Source organism: Uloborus diversus, chromosome 4 (genome assembly GCF_026930045.1).
Source record: "Uloborus diversus isolate 005 chromosome 4, Udiv.v.3.1, whole genome shotgun sequence".
In the NCBI taxonomy this organism is placed as follows: domain Eukaryota; kingdom Metazoa; phylum Arthropoda; class Arachnida; order Araneae; family Uloboridae; genus Uloborus; species Uloborus diversus.
Window position 1 is genome coordinate 76329627 of NC_072734.1, and position 20121 is coordinate 76349747.

General features: G+C 31.5%; 1 protein-coding gene across 2 annotated transcripts in view; it reads right to left on the reverse strand.

Moving 5' to 3' along the window:
• The window catches only part of LOC129220040 (dnaJ homolog subfamily B member 4-like), a 45763-nt gene that overhangs the window by 20718 nt on the left and 4924 nt on the right, over positions 1–20121 (reverse strand). For both annotated transcript variants that reach the window (XM_054854373.1, XM_054854372.1), the window contains exons 2-3: positions 8221–8494; positions 1377–1825 (exon numbers count right to left, since the gene is read on the reverse strand). In XM_054854373.1, the coding sequence (XP_054710348.1) occupies positions 1377–1825; positions 8221–8482 (711 nt within the window). In that variant the 5' untranslated portion in view covers positions 8483–8494. The remainder of the gene's footprint in view (positions 1–1376; positions 1826–8220; positions 8495–20121) is intronic.

Genomic DNA, 20121 nt, shown 5'->3' on the forward strand with positions numbered 1-20121 from the left:
TTCGAAAAAACTGCCGATGCAGGGCTCCTCAAGGAAGGGATGATGCTTCCCCCTCCCCCCCCCCCCCCCCAATATCCATCATTGTCCTCTTCCAACTTATTTTCTACTGCGACAAATTGATCTTTAACAGCATTAAATTTTTCTGGTAATCACCACAGTCCTGGTAAAAACTAGAGATGTACCGGACATCTGGTAACCGATTCGGCCAGCCCACTCTGGACAGGATATCCAGTGCATATGTGGGAGTTATCCAGTATGAAATGTGGGTTTAACCACTTCATACCAAATACATGGGGGTCATAAACAGTTTGCAACAAGGGTTGTTAAAAGCAAATCCACCTTTAAGTTTGGGATCTATATTTGCCTTGTGTTTCCCTTATAGGTACTAACGTAAAGTTTTTCTGAACTGTTCAAAAGTGAAAGAAAAATTGTTCAAATCAAAAAGATCTTTTCTATGCATGTTCTTCATCAAGAGCATTTTCCAACAAAGTTTGTTTGAAGTAAATCTGCCTTCAAGTTCAGGATTTATATTTGCAATAAAGTTCCCTATAGACGCGCTATGGTTAAATTTTTTTGAACTGTTCAAAACCGAACAAAAATTTGTTCAAATCAAAAAGATTATTTCTATCCACGTTCTTCATCAAGAACTTTTCCAACAAAGTTTAATTGAAGCAAAGTTGCCTTTTAGTTCATGATTTATATTTGCCTTAAAATTCCTTGTAGGTGCTTATGATCAGTTTTCCTAAGATGTTCAGTGTTGAATGAAAAATTGTTCAAATCAAAAAATGAAGTATGGGAAGAACGTGTCCTCACTGAGATCTTTCACACACACAAAAAAAGTTTGTTTGAATCAGACAATTCACTCAAAGTTATTGGGGAGTGGGGGGGGGGGGGGGCAGACAGATAGACAGACACACATTTTCTCTATCTCAAAACTTTATTTTCCAATTATTAACTTTCAAAGTTTATTAAACTTAATTTTGACTCTTTTTTGTCAAAATTACAATAGTTTTTATAATGCATTAAGTTACCTTTCACATCTTTATGCACTCTTTTTCACTTTAATGGGAAAGTGGGCTAAAAAGTACTTGCAGCCTATGAACTCTAAAGGGGTGAAAAGTCAAGTTCATGCATAAATAATTTGCTGCTGCTGATTGTACAGCAAACGTGGAATGAATTGAAAAATCTCATAATTCTAGTCTAGTATGTCTTACTTACAAATAAATTCCTTTCATTTGTTCATGTTTGGTATTTATGCTATAAGATTGCTCTTTAAGCATTTTTACTTTATGTCCCCGACAATTTAAGTGGATCTCAATCTAAAACAACAACTTTGAAAAGAAAGGTGAAACAAGTTTGAAAAAAATATTGCTTACCTGTTTAAGTGTTAAATTACAAATATATTTAATATTAACACCATCTCTTTCGAACAAATTGTGAACTTTATCCCTGATTATGAACACAATATCAGCTGGAATGCTATTTGGATTTTCATCTCCTTCTTCTTTGAAAGTGATTTTTGTGCCGGCTTTCCAACCAGGTTTCACATTGATAGTCAAAACTTTTGTTTCCCTGCGAGTTGTGCGTTTGTCCGAATTAAGAACATTTCGTTCTATTTTCATCTTTTTCGTACAGCCTATGAGCACATCTTCTAAAGAAACATATAAATCATGCACAATAGCTGGATCTTTTTTTGGAGGAGGAGGTGGCTGTGTCTTTTTGGATCGGGTCCGGGCAGAATTGCATCGGTTGAAGTTAAATTCATGGGCTGTGGGCGGCTTGAAGAAGAATTCAAATTCATTACGTCCAAAAAACTGGGAAAAATCTGAAAAGCAGATTGCTAAATTAACTTTTTTTGTCAAGTAACATACATTTTTAGAAACTGATGATTCAAAATGAGTGTTTGCTAAGAATTTTATTAAAATGGTTTATACTTTTTTTTTTGCACACACACACAAAAAAAAAAAAAAGAAAGAAAGAAAATGGTACAAATTATATTAATATGAATCAGTCTATTTAATTTAATAGTTCCCAACAGGTGGTCTACCAGCCCCTAGGGATATGTGGGAGTTACGCTGTAGGCTAATCATAATTTTGTTTTAAAATTATCCAAAAAATTAATTTAACCACAAAATTAAAATGTTTAAAGCACAAGTTTTTAGGTGTTGGAATTCTTAAATTGGCTGTATATCACCAATAGTTTACCCATGCTTTTCAACTTTTCTACCTTCTTATAAAATACTTTGTAAGTGAACATAGCCTGTAAGTTGAGTTTTGATTGGCATTTTTTGACAAAACTGTCTTTATTAAATAAGCTATGCCTTATCAGCAAATTAATTTTGCTGATATAAAATCCTCATGAGATCCAATGAGCGTGGCAATCCGGAGAAAGAAGCTTCCTGATCACAGGGGATCTCACGATATGATTCCTACCTGTGGGGGGTTCATAAAGGATTGTGTGTCTGTGCCTTCATTACCAGCTGACCTACCCTACCTACCCCAAAGCAGAATACTTTAGGATGTTCTGCAACGTAAAATCATTTCACCAAAATTGTTCTGAAAGTACTTTAAGCATTGTATGCGAAAAACCATGACATTTTCCACAAATTGGGTGCCAAAAATCAAAATCGTTTCATATCGGAGTTTTTTTTTTTTTTACTGGACTGTTGCTATTTATTTCTGTGGAAATAAGATATTTCCGGAAATATCACAGCTTTCAAACAAATGACTAATTAAAGAGCACGGAATTTGGAAAATTAGTTGATCATGAAAACTATAAAATCAAAAAAACTTTAACAAGGTTTCAAACCTAAACCGATTGAGATTCTCTAAAAATAGTTTGTTTGATTTCTAAAATACATAGACAGAGCAAAGATACAAAATTTTATAAAAATCCGAACCTAGGTGGCAACTACATTTTTTTTGGTTAATTTTACATGGCATGAAGGAGCAATTAAAATAATGTTCCTAAATAAATAAACTAATAAAATAAGGAATAAAATGAGTCGAGTTCGGGTTACATATAATAAAACACTTCAAAACTTTCTAAATGATTGAAATATTTTCTGGATGCAAAGGAATTGAAATCTCAAACAAAACACACAATTTTCGGCAATGGACGTGTTTCAGTGTTGGCATATTTCCAAAAAATACGTGTATGGACGAAATTGCAGTGAATGAAGATCGATCGTGAAAGTCCTACAAAGGACTTATCGAATTCAACATCTCGAGCTTTCCGCCAAATTATCGTAATTTGAAAATTTTAGATTTTCTTCTAATTTTAAGAAATCTGCAGTTTCTACAAATTTTCTGCATCGTAGTTTCTGCAGATTTTCGGCACCACGGTTGCCGCAGAATTTCTGCTTCGTGGTTTCTGTAGATTTTCTGCACCGTGGTTTCAGCAGATTTTCTGCACCGCCTTTTCCGCAGATTTTCTGCACCGCCGTTTCTGCAGATTTTCTGCACCGCCGTTTCCGCAGATTTTCTGCACCATGGTTTTTGCAGAAATTTCACTGAAAATTGCAGAATTTTTGCAGAAAATGTATCAGTTTTCCTCTCACATTTGAACAGAATTGTTCTGCAGCTCAGGCATCTGTTCTGCGACGTACGTCGCAAATTTAGTAGTATTCTGCTTTGGGGCCTACCTAAGAAACAGGATTGAGGCAACTGTTGCAACAATTACACCACAAACGCTAAACAAAGTTTGGGAAGAACTGGGATATTGACTTGATGTGTGCCGTGGGACGAAAGGTGCTTAAATTGAGCACTTGTAAGATTGTACATATAGCTGTTTGAGTTGTTCTCTCATTTCATGCATCAATTATGAGTTTTAAGTTAATAAATACTACAAAGCATTAAAACAACAAGATCATTCATTTAGCAACACCATGCTTTTTGTGCAATAGAATTTGGCATCTGAATGAAGTGAATGATAAAATCTGAAATATTAGCCCAATAAGAGACTTTTAAAGATTTTTCTGACACATCATGGGGTAAATACTTTTACTTGGTAACTAAAATTCAGTTTTAGCACAATTTTTGGAGAATGTGAAGACTTGTTTAAAATCTTATTACGGGCAATTCCACCGTTACGGACATAACAATCAGACTTTAAATACACATAATTTCAATTTGGTTCAATCTACAATTTTTTTCTGTTGCATAGTTTGGTTATGCTATCAAAATTTTGGGTGCAAATTGCTTGATTACAAAAAGTAGAGACGTACCGAGTAGCACTTTGGCCGAGTAGCCGAGTACCGAGTACTCGGCCTTTTATTACTCGGCCGAGTACCGAGTTACCGAGTACTCGGCCTTTCACTACTCGGCCGAGTTCCAAGTACTAATTATGTTTTATGAAGAACCACTGACACACATGTGATGAATTTTGAACTTATTGGAATAGTAGTATAAACCTCCTTGTCCATATAATAGTTTTTAAAAATAAATTCCTGCTGAAATTTAATTACGCATTATATATATACAATTTTGTTTGTGTCAAAAATTTTACAAAAAAATAATTTTTTAAATTAAAAATAAATAAATAAAAGGTATGATTAATCAAGTTGGAATTAAAACAAATTACAGTAAAATCCCTCAAATGCGGACACTAACAGGACAATTTTTTTTTCTGCAAAGGTATTTTTACATTTTTTATAACTAATTTTTGTTTGTAGCAAAAATCCATTTTTAACATAAAAATTCCATATTTTCTATACTTACATTTCTTGCGTAATTTTTAATAAATAAGTTTTATTAACTTTGGGGACATTAAAATAAAGATTTATTCCATTGAAGCATTACAAACTTCATTATTCTCAAAATTTAAATTTGACTTATAAATTTTAATTGTAAATGATTGCAGAATATAATGCTTGCTCTTTTTTTATAAATTTTAGTATCTGTCTTGGACAATATTCAATTTTTTGCAACTACTCGGTATTGGCCGAGTATCTGATCAGAATTTGGCCGAGTACCGAGTACTCGGCAAATTGGCCGAGTAGGCCGAGTACCGAGTAGTTACCGAGTACTCGGTACGTCTCTAACAAAAAGTAACAAAAAATTAGAACTGCCGGTTATGGACGCAACTCAAAAACAGTAAAATGTATACATTGTCATACAAATGTCAATATTCCTGTGAATTATTCATATAGATTTCTAAAACTTTCTTAAAATACTTGTTCTAGAGATTTTAAGCCTTCTAAAACCAAAAATTTTTCATGGATATAGTTTGTAAAATTTATGATAGAAATTAGTATAATTGTTACGGACGTAACGTGTCTGACATGCTAATTGCACAAAGCAAATAAAAGCTTTTATATACTAAACATTTTTGTTAAGAGAGTGCAGTGGTCTAGATTAACACATTATTTTGACACTTCAGGTTATACCTAAATAAATTTCAGAGATTTGGGGAGGTAGGGAGCATTATGTTTTTAAATTTAAGTTTTAAAACTATAAAATATTCAATTTATCAATGAAACAGTAAACTAAATATTAATTTTTTGTAGAGAGTAAATGACAATAAAGTAACTCAGGTACTTTGGTTTAAACTATTAAACAACATGAAATTCTTATCTCTAAGTTAATTTTTAATAAAGAAGTAGTATCAATTTGGCTATGCTGTCAGAATGATAGAAGTTTTAAGAGAAAAACTATAATTAATATATGTAATATAAATTTGAAAAAAAAAAAAAAAAAAAAAAAAACTTTATTAATGAAAGTTAAGCAAAAAATGCTTTGGATTTCATCATGTTAAATGATCGAGTAATTTTCACTCAAATCTACTTGGAGGACACAATTTTTTTTGTGTCATACACATATGTACAATGCAGTCTCAAAAATCCGAGTTAATTGGGGCTCACGTCACTTCGGTTTACTGAAACTGGGAGTATTTGGAACATTCTTCCAGATTAAAAATTAACACTACTATTCGGACGACATAGGAGGGACACATTTTACTTCCTTGTGCAAAGAAAAGGAAGTATTTTCTTCACGAAAAATTTATTACTCAAATTTCAACATAAACTTACGCTTTAATTGCATCCAAACAAATTATGATTTTACTTTTTCACAATATCAGTGCGTATTTATATGGGCAATTTTAAGCAACCAATACATGTATTTTGACTGTGCCCAATACCATTTTGACGAGTTTTCTGTATCTATCAGAGTGCGTATGTACGAGATGTATCTTGCATAACACAAAAACAGTTAGTTGTGAAAAATTTCCTTGTTGAAACTCATGTGGCATTGGAGTTGTGCATCTACTTTTTATTGCAATCAGATACTCCAAAAGGGATGTTAACACGCTCTTTATCGAAAATCAATTTCAATTTTGCGTATCAAGTTATTATCTCCAAGGCATCTTTGAATACATATCTTGTAGTCATGATACATATCTTTTAATCGAATATTTCGTGTCTCATTGGGAGTTGTTGAAATAAATTTTTCAACGTCTTTTCCTTATTTCCTGTTGGAAGCTATTTAGTTTTACAGAAGCAAAATTTTTATTTTCAGATTTTAGAGAAATTTTTTTTTGAGCGATTAAAAAATTAAATTTAAAATATGAAGCACATCGAATTATGCAGAACCTTGAACATTCGAGACTCGGATTTTTGAGACTCCACTGTATACATTTTTTTTAAACTCTTTAAATAAAGTGCATTGATGAAGCAAAGTTTGAGAAATTAAGGAACTTTCCCTCTAGAATATTTTTATGCAAGTTATTAAGCATTAATTGCTAGTGTAGAACTATTAACACCAATTGAATTTACTGCATGATTTGGAGGACAAAAAATTTTACCTTAAGAGGAACACATATGTACTTCAATAATTTAAAAAAACAAAATTAAGTATGCACTAACATTTATTAAAATTTGAAAATTAGAGTATCAGAAATTTTGTTATATCATATTAAATGTCATACACTATAATTTCACTGCCTATCCTGTACTTTTTTTTTCTGCTTAATTGGAAATATACATGTGTTATGGACGTAACGTACTGCTTTTTGTTACGTCCGAAACAAAAAATGTTACGTCTGTAACGTTATTTAAAAAAAACTAAAGGAATTGTAATGTTTTAAACTATGGTAAACAATCACTCTGATGAATTGCTAAAAGGACAAAAAAGGATCTCTTTCAATTTTGATTTTTTAAGAAGTAATGACAACTTTTGCTAAATTTTTGTTAAGAAATTAACATTAAACTTCATTTTTTTAAAAATTTAAATTGCTTGATTTCATTTTGCAAAAAATTAAAATAAATGCATGTTGTTATAGTATCATGTTAATAGTTTAAACTGTACTGCAATTAATTTTGTTTATTTTCATTTTGCTATTAGAAATAAGCACTTGAAAATGAGGTATTATCTTCTGATTATTATGAAGACCCGAATATCATACTTCCAACAAGGGAAAAAATTTATTATTTAACTTTTTTTTAAAAATCAATGCAATGTTCGGAAAATAAACATTTTAAGCTTTACAATGATATATAATATAACAACATAACAGCAAAATGAAATTTTGACCTACTGGTTTCACTTTTCATTGGAATTATCATATTTTAAGATTATTTAATTAGAGGTATTTCGTTTTGGGCAAAAATCAACAAAAATTAAACATTCATTTTTCAATTTTTTGTTATCTAGCTGTATTACTAAGCTCCAGGGTTTCCACTACGGTTGCATTTTTCGCAAAATGAGAAAATACTATTCAAATTGCGAAAATGGAATGGAACAAAGCATTTTTGCCTTTTTGTCCAATATAATAAGATGAAGGGGGAAAAAGATGCACAATCCAAGAGAGGAAGCATGCATGGCGATATTGAACCTAATCTTATTTAGAAAGCTTAGCTAAAATGTATAAACTGCTATAAAGTTCAACAGTATTTGGTTTTAATAAGCACTACGTCCCCCAATAAATGCATCATAAAGTTTGCTCCCTCAATACTAAGAGCAATTCTGAATTTCACATTTCAAATTTTTAAAAAATATTGCCTATCGTGCATTTATTTCTTCAAAGATGTCAAGGCTGATTTTTTAGCATTTTGCAAAAGACTTTTTCCCAATTTAGGCTTTTTTGGAAAAGAATGTTTAAACTCAGTTTAAATCCTGCTAAGTTGATAATATAAAACAAAGATTTTAAATGTGAAAATCTGAAGTATAGCAATAAATTACAATGTCAAACAAATGTAAAGTGTCCAGAAGAATAAAAATTACTTGGATTGTAGCTACATGAAAAGCTTTGTGGCGCAGGTTCGAAATTCAGTCCTGCATCTCCGAATTTATCATATCTATCTCGTTTCTTTTTGTCACTCAGTACTTCATATGCTTCCGATACTTTTTTAAATTGAGCTTCTGCTTCTGGAGATTTGTTCTTATCTGGATGGTATTTCAGCGCCATTTTTTTATAAGCTTTTTTAACGTCTTCATCGGAAGCATTCTCTGGCAAACCCAGAACTTCATAAAACTTCTTCCCCATAACTTTTAGGAACTAGAAAGAGGAAAAACAATGTAAATTCAATAAGTTTTAAATTCATTAACAAAGCAGAGTACTAAATATTTTTTATTTTAAAACTATTTTATGAATTTTTACCCAAATATCTGAAAACACAAAATCCAAGTTTTCTTTCGCAGGACACATGCATTAAAATGTCCAAGCTTTAATGACACCTGAACACATGCTGCATCATTATCAGGGGTGTTCACCAGTAGGAGGGAGGAGAGGTGGTGCAGCTTGCAACATTGAAACTTTTGGGGGAAGGGGGGGGGGACAAGTAATTTTTGGCAAAGCACAATTTGATTTCAGAATGATTTTAAATACAGAGATTTTACTAGTACAAGACAGAACTTGAGAAAATTCAATCCATACATTAGGATCTTTTAGAAAAAATCATAAAAATTATCATTTAAATTATCAAAATGTTGTAGACTCAAAACTAGTAAGACACCCTGTGGCTGAATTTTATTTCACTTTCTGCGACAAATTTTCTGGACCTAATTTCTTTCTGCAAGAATGCTCCATGAAGTGAAAAATGAAATAATGGACAAACTTAAGTGCAATTTATTTCAAAAGTGAAAAATTTATTCATTTATTAACACATTTTGCACAACTACCTATTTAAGTAAATTCATTTATACAAAAACAAAAAGCATTAAAGCTCAGTATCAGGGCTTCCAACAGATTTTAAATTTTCGCAAGAGAAAAAGGAATTTTGAGCTAAATCTATATGGTTAAAAATATTAACACCATGGTAATAGCAATTGGTAAGTGGAGAACAGAATCAAATCTAATCAAAAGCAATGTAAATTATTATGCTAATTTGTGTAATGCTAATGTAAACTATTATGTTATAGTAGAGTGTAATTGCTTAAACAGAGATACCAATCTCATATTTAAGTTTTCAGTCTTAATCTCTTAAATACTTATCACCAGAAAAATACAGATGCAACATCTATTCAATATTCAAAGAAATAAGATCCGAAAAAAAAAATTTTTTAAAGTAAAATATGCATTACAGTTCGAGGGGGAAAAAGCCCTTCTCCAAAGAAAAAACAAACAAACTAAAACATGCATGTGATGTGAAAAAATAAATAAGGATCACCCCTCCTCTTCCCATAAAAAAAACTAAATTAAAATATGCATTACACAATTAGAAAAAAGTATCCCCCTCCCCCCAAAAGGAAAATGAATTTAATTAAAATATGCATTACAGTTACAAAAAAAAAAACATGCATGTGATTTGGGGGAAAAATGAATAAATAAAGGTCACCCTCCCATAAAAAAAAAAAAATCTTAATATATGCACAATATTCAGGGGTCTGTTCAGTATTTTTCACAGGGTCCGTTTTTTGTGAAAAATCAAATAATTTTGTGAAAAAGAATTAATTTTGTGGAAACAAAAAATGTCAAAACAACAAAATTTTAGAATTTAGAGATGGCACAAACTGCATCATTTAAACTTAAAATTGAGTGTTTCCCTCTTCTATGTTAAGAATATCATTCTGGGGTGTTTTTCTAATTTTTGGGGGGGGGGGGGGGCATCACTCTCTCAAGTATCAATATTTATCTACCATTCTACATTATGTTAAATTATACTAGAAATATTTCTGTACGGTATTTAAAATAATTGTAACAAAAAAAAAAAGAAAAAATTCAGACAGCGGTTCATCATTTAACTTTTTGACCTAAGACACTCTTAAAAAGCACAGATTTTTGTTTAAAACTTATAAATTCCATGAAAATTTAACAAAAATAAAAAGAAATTTTATTTGTTTAGCTCTTCACAAAGCTTACTAAACATCAAAAATTCGAAAAATTGGATTCTCATAGCGGAGGCAAAAGATCACAATGCTCAAAGTGAAGGCATCAAAAGTATAAAAATGGCTTGTAAAAGAAATATTTTTGATAAAATTATTTTAAAATTGCATTTTAGAGTTCAAATTATTAATATCTGTTGACCAATATTGTTGTATATTAATATCAATATCTGTTGTATTATTAATATCTGTTACCAGTTGAAGGAAAAAATAAATAAATAAAACATCAATTTAGCATTTTAATTTTTGACTCATAAAAGAAAATGGAATTTTGCTTCAAAAACTTAAAATAAGTTTTCTAACAAAAATAAAGAGAATTTTCATTTATTTGCATCCTAATAAAGCCAAGTTATCTTGAAAAAAGAACAAAAAAATGTAGACATCTAATGAAAAAAAAAAAACGCTAAGTAAAAGAACTTATTTAAAGTTAATCATCATTGTTAGCATTGAAAAATCAAATCCATATAATTTTCTCCCAAAATAACAGTTAAAGCAAATATTGACAAGCTGGTAAAATGATGAGAATATTTTCTAATCAAGTCGTTATAAAGGTTAAACGCCAGGCGCCACAATATTGAAGTTGGTAACCCGATCATATTCCCATCCCCTTACTATCCCTTTGCAGTTGTAAGTTCATTTCGCTGATATATTTTATTATTATTATTGTTTATTAAATCATGAGTGGGGAGAAAAGTGCTTGCCAACACCTTTTAAGGGTACTCTTCACTGAGAGTCTGAAAGATTCGGATCTAATGTTAACCTACGAGGAAAATTGGAGCTTGTTTTACAAATTCCTGTGAAGTTTTCGGATCAATTTTTTTTCTGAGTATTTTTCAAGACTATGTCTGTGTATTTTAGTTTTTACTTTTTTGATTTGTCCATTCTCCGATTTTTTAAAATTCGAGAAAAAATGAATTTCTTCGAAAACGAGGTACTGTTGGACATTTTGCTCTGTAAAACATCTGGAACTCGTGCTATCGAAATTTTAAGAACGCCATAACACGCAAAATATTTCCAGCTCGCTTTTGAGATCTTGTTTGAAATAATGCGGCCATTTTTTAAACAAATATCGGGTTCTAACTATTGAAAAAAATTTCAAAATACGTTCACTTTTTGCACTTGCTCCGCCCCTCATAGTAAACGCCCCTTTTTTGAGGGGAGAGAGCTAATGGGGTGTAAGATTTATTACCCTCTCATTAGTTCCCCTCAATGACCTTCGCTGGATGTTCTCCTCTTTTTTCTTAAGGCTTTCTTGAAGAATCAAGTGCTTTTGAAAGTGATTTCATGTAGATGCGTGCTATTAGCTGTTAAATTAGCAACATCTGCTTTTTTTTTTTTTTTTTTTCAAATTTGTGGTTTGAAAAGAAATAAATTGGAAAGGGATATTTCTGAGTCAAATTGTTTATTAACAATATAATGAACATTGTTACAATGCTGTCGAATGCGAAAAGTTGACATTTTCCCCTTCCAGTAGAAAAATATTTTTATATATGGATTAAAACGTATTCCAGATTCCAGATACTAGGTATTTTGCATCGTTTTACATGTGTTTTATGTTACTACAAATGTACACACATAAAGTGCTTTCCACAGCTCAACAAACGTTTTTGAAAAATATTTGTGTTTTTAAGAACCAGACTCGTCAAATTTCTTTAGAAGGTAGATACACATTGAACTTGTAATTCATAATATACAGTAAAATTCATCGAATTTCAGAATCGGGACTAGAAATTTATTTGGTTGAAACAAGTATTTCGTTGCATTAGTATACGTTGCAATAGGATTTTACTGTATTTCTCTTTAGAAAACTTCCTAAGGAAGAAAACGATGCATAACTTGACCCTAAATAGAATCGTTAAACGTTTCTTATGGGGTCGCAATATTACTCCTTATTTTAAGACATGTGCGATATTATACAGTTTTTAAAACATTACGTGAGAAACAAAATAGCATAATTTTTATTTTCAAGTGCAGCAATGCGAATTGTAGCTAATTTTATTTTTATTAAAGAATTTTTCCTAGCTTACATTTTGTGTCATAATTCATGCGTTTTACCTCAAGTTTTTATTTATTGCCGGAAAAATGAAAAAAAAAAAGTTAAAATACTTATTTTTAATTAACTGTTTTGGAAATAGCTCAAATATATCGATATTGTGATTAACTGCAAGTTCTGAGTGTTTAAATCAAAAAATCATGTACTTGTGTTATTCCATACTTTTCAGAGCGAATCAAGCTTGTACAGATAGTCTTTACAATTAAAAAACATGTTTTATATTTTTTTAAGTATGTTTGCTTAAATATCATTTCTCCAACAGCGCTATTATTTTTGGAAAACAACTAAAATTCAGGACAATATTTATTCTTCCAGAAAAAAAAATAAGTTTTTTTTTTTTTTTAGCAATTGCGAATGCTTATTATCTTTACTTGACCAAAGCTGATGTTGCTCTGATTTTTCAGATTGTCATGATGACAAGAATAACTCTAGCTCGTTGTTTTAATATTTACTAAGAAGTCAAATTTTCGTCGCCATGGTTACTAATTGTTTGTGTTCATTCAAGGTTTAACTTAAGTAGATTTTACTTTTAAAAGGGGAGGGGGGTGTAAAATTACATTTCAGGAAAAAAAAAACATCAATGTGGATGGAATTAAAAACAAAATTTCATCCAAATACAAAATTTCCAGATTACTAATACCGACATTTAAGATTGATAAGAAAACAAAAATACAGAAGGCTTTCTGATGTCTTCAGAAACTTTTCACAATAGAAATAGTTTTTTTTTTTTATTTATCTTTTTAAGAACTTGGAAGCTGTATTTTTGGAGAATAAAAATACTTTTCAAAAACATTTATTCAGTTGCGGAAAACATTCCGTACACCAACATACTCATTAAATACATAGGAAATCATGAAAAATATATTAGTAATTTAATATGATTCGGTTAATGTAAAAAACACACCATGCTAGAATTACTAAGCATTGTATGTATTAGTTTTTATAACGTTTTCAGCCTTAAGGTGTGAACAATATAGAATGGGGGTTACAAGTTTTCACTGCTTTCTATTTTCATTCTCAGAAGCTAGATCAGTATTTTAATACAATGTAGAAAAATTAATTACGGGCATTAATGGTTTTCAGGTCACATAAGCACCCCCCCTCCTCCCTTAAAAAAACATCATTAAAGATCGTCTTAAATTTCGTTTTTATGACTTTAATTTCGAAAAATTTCGGGAAGGGAGTTGGCGAAAAGTCCTTCTTTGACCATAAAAAAAAAGTTTTCTAAAATTGCATTTTTGGAACTTTGATTTCAAAAACCTGCATGTCCCAGAACGTTACTAAAGATGGCCTACAATCATGTTTATAACACTTTGAAATTTTTGCCTCCCCCCCCCCCCCCAACATCACACTAAGACTGCGTTTTTAGACTATTTCGAAAAATTCCGGGGAAAGCTTCCGAACTCCCATTTTCCAAATACTACCAGAGATCGTTGAAAACTGCATTTTGAAAATTTTATTTTCGAGAAAATTAAAAGGCATAGCCCCCAAACAGAGTGCTTGGAAAAATAGGAAGTATTTCTGAGTAAATAGTATGCTTACGATAAAGATCATATTACTTAAATATAGAAATGGTTCCCTTTCTTAAACAAGAAGCTAAATCCTTTCTCTCGCTGTATTTACATATTACTAGGAGTCAATAGAATAGAAAATGTGGGATCTCAAAAAAGATTTTTGTTCAGTACGAATGATAAAATTACTAATAATCATTTGATTAGAACATTCATTTTATTCTGTGACTGAAGACACAATACTATAATTTTTCGGCACAAAAGTGCGTAACACAGAACTTTAAAAAAAAAAGTTTGTCTTGGTTTTTCTTTTCTTTTTTTTTAAATTGTGAAATACCCTTACTTGTACTTATAATTGCTTTCCTAAATGTAAGCTGTTCATTTTCATTTTTGTCGTAACTTTATGTATTTCCTGCAAATCTGTTTCTTGCCCTTTTTTTTTAATTTTTTATTATTAATTCATAAAATGCAAGATGCATGAAAACGAGGCAGAGCGATAAAAACTTTAAAATCTGGCAGAGCGAGGCGTTGAGATTTTTTTCACCTAAGTATTTCGAGATTTTTTTTTCAGGCAGATATATATCTATGCAATATTTTCGTACCTCCTGAGAAAAAGGACAACCCTTAATATTTATTACATGACAACTAACAAGGATCAGATACTCACAATACTTATTAGAAAATTTTAATAAAAACTCAATGTGTTGAAGCAGAAGCACTATATACACTATCTGACCAAAAGTATTGGAACACTTTCAAAAATTCACATTTTTAGGGATTTCTCAAGAAATAATAGACCAATTGCTCTATAATTTGCTTCGCATAAAATGTATACTCTAGTTGTCATTTTCCAATAAAAATTAAGTCTGCTATTCATTTAGGGACCAACAACAAATTGAGGAAATAAAATAAAAGGTTTTTTGATCATTTTTCATTGTAAATTGCTGGGAATAAGCTATAATTTTCAGAAATGAGTTAAAAATCTATCAAAAACTTATTTTTATCTTTATGTGAAAGCATCTCTTATACCCATGGAAATATAAGCATTTCTTTCAAAAATGCAAATTTTTTTTGAAGGTTTTCGCTTCATATATCACGCAGAGTATTTCGTCGAACGTTACTAAACTTTTAGAATATTTGACAGCATTTTAGAGAGACATAATAAAATTTGAAGTTAAAACATGGAAAAATTGATGAAATATGAACAATTAAAGCAATTAATTTTTCACTGCGCATGCACGGAAGATAGCAATTTATAACGTTCATAATCCAAAGCTCAGATACTTCCTACAATCCATGAAAAAAATTTCACCGCAATTTCTTTAAAATTTAAAAAGTTATCAGCGACCTAATGAGCCGAATTTCTATAATTCTAAGCTATGCGACGAATGGTAAGGTGTCGTTCGCAAACTGGCAACACTTTCCTGCCATCGTTACAGAGTGATTCATGATAAGAACGTATATTTTGTTGCTGGTTCCCCTAAATGAATAACAGACTTAATTGTTATTGTATTTGACGTCTGGAGTATACTTTTCATGTGAAAAAAATTAGAGCAGAGAGCAATTGGTCTTTTATTTCTCGAGAAATCCGTAAAATTTTGAATTTTTGAAAGTGTCCCAATACTTTTGGTCATATAGTGTATGTAATACCTCATGTATTTTGCCGAATTTAGTAACTGGGAATTTGAGACTCTAAAAGTGCTAGGTTTAGCTTTATTCCAAAATTTCAGCGTAAGATAGTTTACAAACCTTGAGAGTGGGAGAAGGGGTGATTTGTGCCTTTGAGTTTGGAGCAGGGTGAGCACCCCTGCATACAAACAAAGATCACAGAAAAATCTTTAATTTTTCAAATGCAGGAAATCCTTCTCCGTTGTCGTCCGCGACTTTGCCGTTATGCTCAATTTGAAAGAACTTTCACCATAACAACCCCTTGAGAAATGCTATCGTAGCCTTCTCATCTGCATATAGTAATTAGATAAATAAATATTTTTTCAAAAAGAAAAGGATTCAAAGATAAAGATTGGGGGAATTTTCTGGTCACCAGTGGTAAGTAAAGGCAATTATAATAGCCACATTTTTTGTAGTCGCCACTCCATTTGTAAAACAGGTAACTAACCAACAAAGTAGCATTTAATTTACCATTAAAATATAAATATTATCAGTTCAAATAAAGGTTAATGTAACTAATTAGTGACATTAATGTTAATTGTACAATCAAGTATTAACTATGCAAAGAGGATCTAGTTTCATTTTTAAGAAGAATTTCTTCTGTCCATAAGCTCATTATTTTTTGCATTGAAAAAGGCGTTCCCTGCAACGCCGAAACACGTGTCTGCTGTAATTTACAAATTTGTGCTTCTACTTACGTTGTTTGGTCTGACTTTACTATTCAGCACAAAGGTATTTATCATATTAAGTAGGATCATCCATTTTTAAAGAAAATTTTTTGGTTAGAATTTAGAGTTCATTTCGTTAAAATTCAGTGTGGTCATGCAGGCTATCTTTTTTTTTCCTTCCTTTTTTGAAATCATCAATTTTCAATAACGAACATTTTTCTGAAAATAAAACGAATTTATGAATTTATTTATTGCAAATATTCATTCATTCGTTAATTTTTCCTAGATGAGATCTGAAACCGTATTAATGGGGGAAAAAATCTTCGTTTCAAAATTAATTTTAGCGCGAATACAAATAAATTAATATCACAAGTAGAATTGCAAAATGCGCGACAATGTAAAATTCCGCGCCTTTTACATTGAGTTATTTTTCTTTTACCTATGTAGTCAAGACTCAAGAGGGAAAGAACTAGAATTTCCTTGGAAGGGTCTGTAAAAAGCTGCAGTTTCATTTCGCCGACAGCTATACCTCCCTTGACTTGCACAGCAGGGGGAGCGTCCGGTCTGTCCCCCTGCAAAATGTGACAGGTCACATGATCCACACTTTCATCGGTCACCGTTCGTTCTATTGTTTGTTGAAGTGTCAATCATTTCACTGATGTACACTGCTTTCGTTTAAAGAAAAGGCCCATTTTCAAGCGAGATCGTTTTTTTCCCCACTGAAGAGCAGCCTTAAGAAAAGTTTACAACAACACCAAAAGTGCTTACCAACGCCACCCCCCTTCTCAGAGAAGTTTACAACAACACCGCGGCTAATTAGCTGTGATAAAACAAACAAGATTATAAAACCAAACTTATTTTCAGCTGTTAATTTCTTTCCAAGATACAAACAACAAGCATTATATTTATTTGGCAGTAGCAGGGCCCTCTGAAGAGCTGGGCACCCAGGGGCGAAAGCTTCTTGGTGCCTCCCCCCCCCCTTTATAAATGCAGAAAAATCAAGTTATTTATAACATAGCATCATTGCATAATACGCGTGAAAGCTTCATACTTGCATTTTTTAAATGTTAATGAACAAAACAATCAGAGGGCTATAGATAGTACAAATTAAAGCAATGAATCTGTTTCTAATTTTATCATACATTAATACTCCAAAAACTTTGCATAAAAAGGAAATGTTAAAATTCCAAATATTTATTTTGTAAAATGCTACCCCACAAGATAAACTAGTATGTTGTGGCCATCACGAATGTTTCTTTTTTTTTCTGATCCCTCCCCATGCTTGACGAGGAAGCAATATTCCCAACAAAAACAAAATTACACATGCAAAAACTTGACGACCATCCCAATGTCTGAATTATTACAAAAGCAAAGCAAAGAGCGAAAATTGAAAGTTATTTTAAAAGCCTTGCTTGAATTAATTAAAAATATTTTATTTGTTAACAAACATAAGATGGCAACAGTTAAAAATTTTAAATCATTGAGTCATTGAGATAATATTTCCGATCATTTCCATACAATTAAAATCACCAGAAATACGCAGACGACAATCTATTACGATTTATCTTTCTTATTGTTGCATTAATAAAGCTATTTTTATTCGTAAAAAAAAAAAATCAACACCTCTTGAAGCGATTGGCGTCAAAATTGAACCAAAGCCTGTTTACATATGGATTCACATATATTCCAAATTTCAACCAGAATGTAGCATTATTTCTTGAGATAAGGCACTCACAATGGAGAAAAAGAATGGACGATTGCACTACCCCCTTTTTAGCTGTTGACACCAATTATTTCTTGATTCATTATTTCTTGAGATACAGCAGTCACAATTGACAACAAAAAACATTCTATAGCTCAACCCCCGTTTGAGTTATGGACACCAGAATTGAATCAGCACCTGTTCCTGTTAATGGCAACATATGGACCAAATTTTGTTTGATTCCGCCAGTTACTTCCTGAGGATTAGCAAGCACACGTAACTCAAAAAAACGTCCCATTGCTCCAACCCCCTTGGAGGAATTCGTGCCAAAAACCAATGGGTACAAGTTCACATAGGGGCACATATGTGTACCAAATTTCGTTTGATTTCATGCGGTAGTTTTTGCTGTAGAACGGCCACAAAAAACTGGTCACACACATACGTGACACATACACACAGACAGACCGACATTTTCCAAAAATAGTTGAAATGGACTCGGCATACTCAAAACGTTCGAATACGTCAAAATTCGAAAATTTGCACGAATCCAAAACTTTTTTCTATATATTAGATATAGAAGAAAGTAAAAGCAATTAAAACTTAACTAGTTACTCATATTGATCAAACTAAGCATATGAACCAAAAATTTATTGAGCATAAATGGAAAATGTATTTATCGAAGAAACATTAAAATTAAATTTCAATTTGGACTCATCCAGTGATTCTTTTCAAGGTTTTTTTTTTTGCTTTTACTTCTATGAATATAATAAAATCTTTTGTATCTCGCTCGTTTGGAAAAAGACTGCCACAGTACGAAAATTTTCATTTTGTTTTCTTTTTTTTTTCGCTTAAAGACTTCCAAACGACGCTATCTTCTATAGAAAATAACATCAGATTTTTTGTTCTAATATAACCAACGGGAGAGCACAGCAAACTTACTTATCTTAATGCAAATTGCCTGAAGAGTTCAACTCCAAACGCTTCTCCTGTAAAATTTCATTTTTCCTTTCTGTTTTGTGCGTTTATGACTGTGCATCTATGATACACAAAATGAAGGGGCGCCTTGCGGCGCCCCCCTCGTTTTGTGGCACCCGGGGCGATTGCCCCGCTCGTCCCCCTCTTTGGACGGCCCTGGGCAGTAGCAATTATTTATCACTTGCAGGAGTGTAGGAGAATCACAAGAGTGCCAATTTTTTTTTTCTGCAAAATTAGCAGATTTTGTATAAGCTGATCCCTCTCTAATTTGACTTCTAAAACAGTTCCAAAAATTATCGGTTTTATACACAGGAATATGTGTCATTTTGCTTTCAGATTTGCAGCAAATTAACCACAGTGGTTAATAAGTAAGATTCAATACTTTGACGTTGAGGAAAAAAGATGCACAAATATGCGGCAGTGTATAATCGCACCTCATTAATTTTACTTTTTTTTTTGAACAGATAATTGGCGGAAAATGCGTAGGGAATTAAGAGTACTTAATTTTGTAAAGCAAAAAAAAAAATTTTCTTCAAAAAATCAATTTTCCCTGATTTTTTGTTATTTTTTCAAAATTCCCTGATATTTCCCTGACTTTTCGATGATTAATAAAGTTCCCTGACTTTTCCCTGATCCGTTGCCACCCTGAAACATAGTTCATTCTTGCATTCATTTGACAATTGGATGATATAAAAAGCAACAGAAAATCAAATACTAAGAAGTATTTGCTTTAAAAAAGTAATTCATAATATATTTAAACAACGGAATCTGCCACTGATTTTACAATTCAAATTAAAAAAAAAATTTAACAATATAAGAAATGTGATTAATACAGCAATCAATGCATGGATAAGGATCATTTATTTGCATAGTAAAATACTACCAAAGCTTATTATTGTAAAGTACTGAGATTTAACCTCCAAAAATTTACGCCAAAAACAGTATGCAAAATTTTAATAAATCAAGAAATTTATTAAGAGCAAAATTTAAGGTTTTTGTGATAAAATTGAGGCAGACAGGCACGCCTACATGGATTCTAAGTGGCATTAAAATTGTATGTTAAATGAAAACTTAATTTTTTTTACATCATATTATCCGCAGATTATACAAAGGCTTTTTTTCTTCAGGCTGATTTAAGGACCTGCAGATTATACGCTGCCGTGGATAATAAGCAGGAAAATACAGTACTTCCTCATGTAACAGTGTACAAGGTTGAATTGCAGC